The sequence below is a fragment of the Prenolepis imparis genome, unplaced genomic scaffold, assembly GCF_030444845.1.
Source record: "Prenolepis imparis isolate NDT839.2.m4 unplaced genomic scaffold, iyPreImpa1.0 SCAF_4, whole genome shotgun sequence".
In the NCBI taxonomy this organism is placed as follows: Eukaryota; Metazoa; Arthropoda; class Insecta; order Hymenoptera; family Formicidae; genus Prenolepis; species Prenolepis imparis.
The window spans coordinates 1,696,428-1,705,516 of NW_028141162.1; the positions used below are offsets into that span (position 1 = coordinate 1,696,428).

Genomic DNA, 9,089 nt, shown 5'->3' on the forward strand with positions numbered 1-9,089 from the left:
TATGAAATAACGAAAACATGTAGATATAAAAAAAATAATTTTATTATATATTTGTAGAAACAAATTTTATGAATTAATAAAATTACTTTACCTTGTGTTACAAATTATAATAAAATGATTTTGTCATTTTATTCAGGTTCACTTAAGTCGTCAGAATCAAGACTGCTACTACTGCTGGTAGTGCTACTTGATGTAGTACTGCTTTCAGAATCCGTTTCGGAATCTGTATCGCTGCTATTCGTTGAACTTGTATTGCTCAATAACCTGCATTCATATACACAGTGATTAAAAAAGTAAGAATTGCTGGAGTAATTAATATTATAAAGTCTTGCTTCAATCATATGTATAATACACGGGTTTATATTAAATAAATATCCAGACTCTATTTTTTTGGAGTGATTGTATTATGTGGAGCTTTAGTTATTATGTAATATGTAATCAAAAAAGTTAGACATTATCTACACATGGAAATAATATAAGTTAAATGTGAATATTAGGTAAATATTAAAAATAATACAAAGAATAATATAAATGTTAGACACACATACACATATATTAAAAACAGTTATAACAATCAAACCAAATATATATGAAAATACTTACAAACGTTTAAAAAATTGTTTGTTAACATGATATATATTCTTTGGCCTTTAAAACAAAATTATAGACAAAATTATAGACCGACAAAATTTGAGAAACTTTACAAAGGGATAACTTTCTACTCACTTTTCTTTCTCGGCATTATTCAAACACAATTCATCCATTTGTCCAACCATCTCGTGAACAGCATTTTCTATAACAAGACCCTCTTCTTGAACAGAGTAAGCTGCCACTTCCAGTTCTACTAAATCCAGTCCCATGTTCGCTTTGTTTGGATGAATCTTTATAAGATAATAAAAATTTAGATAAAGAAAATACTAAATAAATATATTGTAAATATAATTTTTGTAAACTTACATTATTTAACATAGAATGAAGCGGTTCTATTAAGGATTCAGGAGATGCTTGCAACCAAATTAAAAAGTCCTTTATATACAATTGATTTAATATGTATCTTGGTTCATACGAGTTGTTAAAAAGGCTATGTATTTCACAGAAGACTTTGATAATAAATTTCTTTCCTGCAATAAAGATGTTTAAAGTAGTAAAAACTTGCTAAAAAACTAATAATTCATACCTCAATTTATACTAACCTAATGCGAGAACCTTTTTAACATCTTCAAAAACTTTCATAGAAAGCTCCCAATTTCTGTAAAGTGGATAACAAAGTGATCTTCGGAAGCACGCCGTGATAACTTCATCCATAGAAGTAAAATTCTGAAAATATTTTATTAATTAATCTTTTGCAAACCTTGCAATACAGACATTTTCAATAATTAATAAACATACTTGGAACCAACATAATGTAGAGCTTAGTTTATTAACAGTCCAGCTACTTTCTACTGTATTTTCTCCTAATGTAGTTCGATGATTGTAACAACTGGCATATAAAATATCAACAAGATTGAAACATAACTTTTTAATATCTTCATCATCTAATAAATATTCTTTATTTGGAAGCTCTTTTAATATATCAACTTCAGCTTCGCTAAACGTAACTTTGTCTTTTTGCAGTGTGTCCCATTCCGCTGTATATGCTATATATGATTCGGTACATTCTGGCTCCATGAGATCTGCCATATAATGTTCTTCATTGAAATCTTCTAATTCGCGTTTTTCTTGTAAACTTTTTCTGTCTGCTTCAGGAGTTATATCAGGGGTGGGGAGATCTATTATTTCCTTAATCCATGCTGCCTTAAAATTTACAGAAAAATATACATTATTATTATTATTATATAGTATGATCAATTTAGTTTCAATAAAAAATCTTTTGAAAAAATATTTCACATATTTGTAATATAAGAATTAACAATAAAGTTTATCACAAATGGTATTACAGAGAAATATTACAGAAACACACCTCGAAAGCAGTTAAAGCTCCTAATATTTTGTTCGCAAAACCATATTTTGGAGAGCCTATAAGAACTGTTGCATTTTCTGATGGATTATTCTGAGGTACGAACCAATTGTCTTCAGAATCATCATTACTTGTGGTATCATTGTCATTTAAATTATTATCAACGTTTGCTGAATTTGCAGATGGATTACCTAAAATTAGGAAAAAGACATACATTATTAATGCTGTATATACTATGCCAATTATATATATTTATATACAATATATATATATAAGAAAAATAATATATATATATATATATATATATATGTTTATACAACGTACCAATTACTTCAATATTAGGAATGACGGTACTTTTCTTTTTCGGTGGTGCTAAAAGAACAGTTATCATATCCAAGTTTTCAAAGTGTTCTCCTTTATTCACTTTCGAGAAACGTAAAGTAAAATCACCCTTCTCGCAATCATAAGAACCAGAAGACGAATCATTCTCCTCTATCTCACCTGGCAACTGTAATCTATGAAAATCATTCAGCGTAAGTAGAGCATCATCCAGTATATAGAGACTTCGCTCCCGATATACGCGGTTTTAATTAATTCGCATAGATTACCTCAAGTAATAGGGAGTGGAATAAAATCTGAAATCTGTCCCATCGACGTACACTTCTGTATCTTTTATATTGGCATACGGAGCGTGCACTTTTATCGCGACTTCTGTATCGGTTTGCGTAATTTTAAAGCGCGGAGTCAACATTTCGCGAGCGTCACGAAATCCTTTATATTCAAACGATATATGTATACTTAATTACAACGAGTATATATGTGTATACATTAGATAAATAAGGAAGAAATTCTTTAACATCTAACCTCTACTGTTTACTGCACTTTTGGTTCGCCTTTCGATTTGTTTTGTTTGCACTTTCTACACTCGCAATCGGACACGAAAAGGATGACAACTTTAAATCGAGATTTAAAAATTCCCTAGAGCTTCATCGTCTAGCTATTTTTCCCTAGTCATAACAGCGCGAAAAGGATGACAACTTTAAATCGAGATTAAAAATTCCCTAGAGCTTCATCGTCTAGCTCTTTTTCCCTAGTCATAACAGCGCGAAAAGGATGACAACTTTAAATCGAGATTAAAAATTCCCTAAAGCTTCATCGTCTAGCTCTTTTTTCCTAGTCATAACAGCGCGAAAAGGATGACAACTTTAAATCGAGATTAAAAATTCCCTAGAGCTTCATCGTCTAGCTCTTTTTCCCTAGTCATAACAGCGCGAAAAGGATGACAACTTTAAATCGGGATTTAAAAATTCCCTAGAGCTTCATCGTCTAGCTCTTTTTCCCTAGAATCGCGATTTTTAAAATTCCCTGAGAATATTTTGCTTTTACCGCGTCTATCTTCGCACACGTGAAATGAATATTTACTGTCATCTTTCAACACCTGTCTTTTGCGTGACGGCTGAGGTCATGAATTTAATGTTATTTACTTAAGATATCGATAAAAGTGGAGCATGATATTTTGTTTTATTAGTGAACGAAAATCCGGTAAAGGAAAAACAGAAACGGAGCGAAACAAAGCGGAGTGACATTTTATGCGGACTTTAATATTGTCACAACTCTGATAGTTGTCATAATTTTTCTTTTCTTAATTTTTTTAAAATAAAATGCCGAGTGTTTCACATTTGCGTAAATGGGCTCTAGGGCTAGGTGCTGTAAGCGGCACAATATTATATTATTATAAAGTACACGTTAACAAAGAGTCCTTGCACGTGCATAACTCGTGGACGACGAATTACACACCTTCGGTGAAATGGGATCACAATTGGGACAGGTGATTTATTGTCTCGTTACATTTATTGTATCATTAAGAGAAGTAACTCGAAAGCGAATTGTTTCGCTGAGAGCTTTATATTTACGCTTATACTTGCAGGAGAGATCCAAAGAGCCTGGTGAAGCCAATATCAAAAAAGAATGAAATTAATGAAAACGATGAGAATAAATATAATGAAAAGTGCGAGGCAAAGAAAGCAAAGGTTGTGCGACATATACTTTTGATTCGGCATGGGCAATATCACACGGAGGGGAAAACAGATGCTGAGAGAGTGCTAACTGAACTTGGTACGCTGTAGCTTTTGTAGGATTAATAAAAGTCTGAATAACACATTAAAGTAGTACAAAGGTCAATTTGGAAGTGAGTTTTTTTTTATTCTTGATTCAAGATTATATAACATTATGGTGTTGTCATTCTTCTATTTTTTAAATATATTATACATTATGAAATCTTTTAATAATATAAAGCATGTAAAATGTTTCTCTTAAGTTTTAGTGCTGCTTATTTGATAGATTATATTTATTTATATTTTTTTACTTATTGATAGAGCTTAATTATTTGTAGATCCTAGCTCAAGGCAGGGATTTACAATAATTTATCACCAGCAAATTATGCACTTTTTGAAAAATATATTTTGTACAAATTCTACTATTATATGTTTTTTAAATGTTTCTATATATTACTAAGATAAACATGCTTTCTATTTAGATATTTATATCTTCCATGATGTCATATTAGAAGATGGCTAATAAGTTATTTTGCAAAAAGTATGTAATGACTTGCAATACTGCATGTTACGTTCCATTATCACTTATCAATAATTCACATATTATTTACATATTTACATATTATTAAAATTAATATTAAATGAAAAGGCCTAACACTAGTATTTTCAGTATTCACTACTATTTTTTCAAGAGATTTGTAACTTGTAGCACAAATAATTGTATCTGAGCTTTCTATTTAAATTTTTATTTTATTTTTTTTCTTAATTTTACACTTATCACAAACATATAAATATATATATATATATATATATACCGGGTGTCCCATTTTAAAGGACCCACTCAAATATCTCAGAAACACTGCGTTAAATAAAAAAATGTTTCCTACAAAAGTTGTAGGGTTTCGAGGGGGACATAACATAGTAATATTCATATGACCTTGGGCGGCGTCTCCAAGGTCAAGTGGTGAGAATAAATTTTTTAAATGGAAACCCATATTTTTTATTATAACATCTTTTTCTACTAATTAATTTGAACAACTTTTATCTGAAGCATTTTTTTATTTTCTTCAAAATTCATTCTCATCTTCACTTAAGATTAACCTTCACTAACCTTGGAGACGCCGCCCAAGGTCAAATGAATATTACTATGTTATGTCCCCCTCGAAACCCTACAACTTTTGTAGGAAACATTTTTCGATTTAACGCAGTGTTTCTGACAATGAGATATTTGAGTGGGTCCTTTAAAATGGGACACCTGGTATATATAAATTATGAACATACCATATATATACATTGAATTCTATCCTAATTGAAATAAATTCAATTATTATTTTGAGGTCATATGACCAATTTCAGTTAAGATAAAATTCAGTGAAAAGAATATGTTATTATAAAATTACAATTAAAAATTTTATTATTATAAAGGCAGGAAGCAAGCTGAAACAACGGGACAAAGATTAGCAGAGTTAAATCTGCCTTACTCATTAATAGTAAAATCTACGATGGCACGCGCTCTGGAGACTTCTAAAATTATAGAAAAGAGTCTTGTAAATGTGCCAGTTGAGGTCGATAATATGTTAATCGAAGGTGCGCCTATACCTCCGGAGCCGCCTATTGGTCATTGGAAATCTGAAAGACATGTGAGTAGAATACAATTAATTATTTGCATTATTGAATATAGTTGAGAGATTTTGAAATAAAATTCTGTTACAATGGATATGAGATACTAGCTATGTTCCAGTTCTTTCAGGATGGAGCTAGAATAGAAGCTGCATTTAGAAAGTATTTCCATCGTGCAGATCCTAGTCAGGAATATGATTCATATACTCTTCTTGTGTGCCATGCAAATGTCATTCGATATTTTGTTTGTCGGTAAGATTTTCTCCTTTACTCAGATTTAATAATATTTTTTCTTGTATATTTTTCTTGTATATTTTTCTTGTATATTTTTTTTTTTTAAAGAGCATTGCAATTTCCACCAGAAGCATGGCTAAGAATAGGCTTGAAACATGGAAGCATTACTTGGCTTTGCATTCTTCCCAGTGGTAGAGTCACAATCTATTGTCTGGGTGATACAGGACACATGTTACCACAAAATTTAACATCTAGCTAAAGGTCTAGCACGATTCATATCATATATAATTCATAACAATAATAAATATTAAGTTTATTAATAAGCATATGTATATATATATGTATATCAAGACTGTATTTTCCAAAATTTACAATATGTAAAAGTTTGCATGTATGATCTTTTTATCGAGGAGATAACTCGTTTTTTGCATCTGTTACATTAAAAAACTGTTCTCTTGCTGCTACCATATTGAATTATGATGCTAGTTCAAATGCGAATTTTGAATATGGACTTTTATTGCAAAAATAATATTTTAGAATAATATTCACGCGAAATGTGGAATTGTACAGATATAAATGCTAAATTTTAATAAAAATAGTATTTAACTAATAAAACAAACACTCAGAAATGAATAATACAGAGAATGAAGGATATTTTTAAAAAATGTCACATTTCATATATTTTCTTTCACTTTCAATGAAATTAAATATATTGTTAACGAATAAGGAAATATGACTAAAAACCCAGAAAAGTTAATCATAAATCTAATATATAAATTACAAACTATTGTTTGAGCATTTAAATTTTATATATATATATTTCTAAATACACTTCAGTTTTCTGATGCTATAATTTTCAATTTCAATGCTATATTTTTTATTGTACACATTTTTACAATCTAAAATTACATCGCCTTATATGACTTTGCCAGTAACATAAACAGTATTCATTTATTTACATCTTGATCAATATAAAAAAGAAGCAAATTATATATTATAATTGTTATGATTAAAATAATTATGAATTAATTACTATCTAATTCACAACAGTTAGTCTCTTAGCTTTTCTTGCATAATATTTTTGTAATGCTTCTTCAAATAATGGACCTACTGTTCTCTTTTTCCAGATTGAAGATCTATCTTTCTTTTCAACAGGTTTTTCGCTCTCGACTTTATCCTCTGGATCAATTTTCTTGCTGTCTTCAGGTATTTTCAAATCCTTTACATTTGAATCTTTATCCTTAACATCTATGATATTTTCAACTGTATTTACATTATCTTTATCTAATTTTTGTTTCTTTTCTTCTGGTTCTTGTATCTCTGATTTATCGGTATCTTTGCTCATTGATGAAACAATATTCTGCTCTTGTTTCTTCTCCTCTTTACTCGTTTCAGTTTCAGAATCAGATTCGTACGTTTCTATCGCTCTTTGTCTATATTGCCTTGGTTTTTTAGATTTTACAACTGGTCTCGGTATTTCATCTTCAGTTGCACTTGCCGTTTTATTCGCTGTTGTATTTTCTTTTCTTTCATCTATACTACTTGTTGAATTCTTTTTCTCCCTTTCCTCTGCATTCTTCTCCTCGGTTCTAGCGTTTTCATCTTCATTAATCTCACTCTTATGATCAACAGTCTGCTCATATAGGTGGCGATAAAAACCTGACATATCTTGCTGCTTCGTCACATCTCCGATAGCTTCCAATCTACTCATTCTGGCTTCCTCCTCTTCCATTTTCTTGAATTCTTCCAGCTTCGCTTTGTACGCCGACGTGACGAAGCTCTCTTTGTCCGCGTACATCTCACCTTCCGCTTCGCGTTCCTTCTGCACCATTCTCTCCACTCTATGCTCCTGTTCCTTCTTTCTTCGTTCAGCCGTTTTCAAGAGTTTCTGTATATACCTAGGTTTCTTCTCCTTCTCCTTGCCGACCTCCGATTGACTCTTGCTCCGCTCCATGGCGTCGTAGACTTCGTCGTATTGATAAATCGTCGGATCCTCATCCAGAGCTCTTTGTATGTCGAGTTTCGTCTGCTTTTTCATCTTATTCTTCTCATTTTCCGCCTTGAGGGCTTTCCTGACCCAATCGGTGCCGTCGTCCTCGTCCGATGCGTTGTCGTCTCCGAAAACATTACCGAGCTTCGGTGCCGCTTTCTGTTGGTGCTGCTTCTTCGACAAAAGTAGACCGTATCTACGTATCGAAGAAAAATAATAAATTAATTATCGTACAAAGATTTTTTTATCGTTTACTTACGGTTTATTAGCAGCCATCGTGCTTGATTGTTTACTATTAATTAAAATCCCCGCTAAATACAACGAAAAACCCAACCTATTCTCTCACTCTCTATAGATCTAACCTAATCTATTCGATTTGTATTTGACATATCGATCGTAGCAATCGCGTTTACAGTCTCACGGTCTTTTCAAATTATCACTGCGATTTTACGTATGCAAAACTGCAAACACGTCCACATAATAAACTCTCGAACAAATTTTACAACCTTCTTTCGTTCACGCGACCAAGAGGGATTTTCATTAAGCGATATCGCGCGTTATCGCGATTTATCGCGCACGAGCCAATGAGGAATGAGAAACGTGCTGTGATTGCTCGATAACGATTATTTTGACATTAGTCCAATTACTTCCCCTCCCAGGGGCGTAGCCAGGTTGAAGTGCTAGAGAGCAGGCAAAAAAATTGACAGAGCAGGAAAAGAAACAGGGCGGACCATAAATTTATAAATTTTTTCAACCTATTATTTAAGTTAAAATTATTAATTAAACAATTAAAAAGTAATGCCCTTGTTTATTGAATAAATAAAGATGGTGTCTATTTTTAAAGCTCTCAAATAACTAATTTTGATTAAGTATTATTAACAACGATAACAAATTTTAAAATAATAATGAATGATAATTATGAAAAATAATTATTATAAATAATGAAATATTATAAATAATTTGCGAATATTTTAATAAAAAATAAATAAAATTTATTTATAAGAAATAAAAATTATTTATAAACAGCTAGGCCTGCTCTGCCCCCCCCACCCCCCACCTTCCCTAGCTACGCCCCTGTCACCTACTTCTACTCCTACTCGCTTGATTTCCCTCGTCTCTCCGCCCGATGACCGATGACCTCTGTCTGACGCGGTCGCCCACTCATTTATAGTGCGAACGTCAGCAGTGTATATACATATACGTATATATGGAAGAATTAAGAGTCTTGTGATAT

At 31.6% G+C, this 9,089-nt stretch overlaps 3 protein-coding genes across 5 annotated transcripts; 1 reads left to right on the plus strand and 2 right to left on the minus strand.

Annotated features, from left to right (window-relative positions):
- Positions 1-20: 20 nt before the first annotated feature.
- Positions 21-2,854, minus strand: LOC145935729 (protein SHQ1 homolog). 2 transcript variants are annotated; one of them, XM_083037287.1, is made up of 9 exons: positions 2,566-2,854; positions 2,282-2,472; positions 1,961-2,148; positions 1,390-1,794; positions 1,194-1,317; positions 958-1,121; positions 727-881; positions 604-648; positions 21-264 (listed from the first exon to the last, which is right to left on the minus strand). In XM_083037287.1, the coding sequence occupies exons 1-9, from the start codon at positions 2,706-2,708 to the stop codon at positions 129-131; spliced, it is 1,551 nt and encodes a 516-aa protein (XP_082893413.1). In that variant the 5' UTR covers positions 2,709-2,854; the 3' UTR covers positions 21-128. The 2 variants fall into 2 exon arrangements, with proteins under 2 accessions (XP_082893413.1, XP_082893414.1); XM_083037288.1 differs by lacking the exon at positions 604-648.
- Positions 2,855-3,338: 484 nt separating this feature from the next.
- On the plus strand, positions 3,339-6,438 carry LOC145935301 (serine/threonine-protein phosphatase Pgam5, mitochondrial-like). Its single transcript, XM_083036491.1, has 5 exons — positions 3,339-3,785; positions 3,885-4,072; positions 5,437-5,651; positions 5,753-5,883; positions 5,974-6,438. Exons 1-5 carry the CDS (start codon positions 3,619-3,621, stop codon positions 6,122-6,124), a joined length of 852 nt encoding a protein of 283 aa, XP_082892617.1. The 5' UTR covers positions 3,339-3,618; the 3' UTR covers positions 6,125-6,438.
- A 278-nt stretch (positions 6,439-6,716) lies between these two features.
- On the minus strand, positions 6,717-9,071 carry LOC145934669 (nuclear speckle splicing regulatory protein 1). 2 transcript variants are annotated; one of them, XM_083035295.1, is made up of 2 exons: positions 8,941-9,071; positions 6,717-8,051 (listed from the first exon to the last, which is right to left on the minus strand). In XM_083035295.1, exon 2 carries the CDS (start codon positions 7,901-7,903, stop codon positions 6,902-6,904), a length of 1,002 nt encoding a protein of 333 aa, XP_082891421.1. In that variant the 5' UTR covers positions 7,904-8,051; positions 8,941-9,071; the 3' UTR covers positions 6,717-6,901. The 2 variants fall into 2 exon arrangements, with proteins under 2 accessions (XP_082891421.1, XP_082891420.1); XM_083035294.1 differs by lacking the exon at positions 8,941-9,071 and adding an exon at positions 8,115-8,658 and having other exon boundaries at positions 6,720-8,051.
- Between the last annotated feature and the right edge of the window lie 18 nt (positions 9,072-9,089).

What these genes read in the sequence shown, in the direction of transcription:
- LOC145935729 (XM_083037287.1), bottom strand. Translation starts at nt 2,708, where the DNA reads ATGTTGACTCCGCGCTTTAAAATTACGCAAACCGATACAGAAGTCGCG. An exon ending in TCCACTCCCTATTACTTGAG is followed by an intron (nt 2,473 to 2,565) that starts GTAATCTATGCG and finishes TGATTTTCATAG; the next exon opens with ATTACAGTTGCCAGGTGAGA. An exon ending in AAACAATTTTTTAAACGTTT is followed by an intron (nt 265 to 603) that starts GTAAGTATTTTC and finishes ATATGAATGCAG; the next exon opens with GTTATTGAGCAATACAAGTT.
- LOC145935301 (XM_083036491.1), top strand. Translation starts at nt 3,619, where the DNA reads ATGCCGAGTGTTTCACATTTGCGTAAATGGGCTCTAGGGCTAGGTGCT. An exon ending in TGGGATCACAATTGGGACAG is followed by an intron (nt 3,786 to 3,884) that starts GTGATTTATTGT and finishes TTATACTTGCAG; the next exon opens with GAGAGATCCAAAGAGCCTGG. An exon ending in ATTCGATATTTTGTTTGTCG is followed by an intron (nt 5,884 to 5,973) that starts GTAAGATTTTCT and finishes TTTTTTTTAAAG; the next exon opens with AGCATTGCAATTTCCACCAG.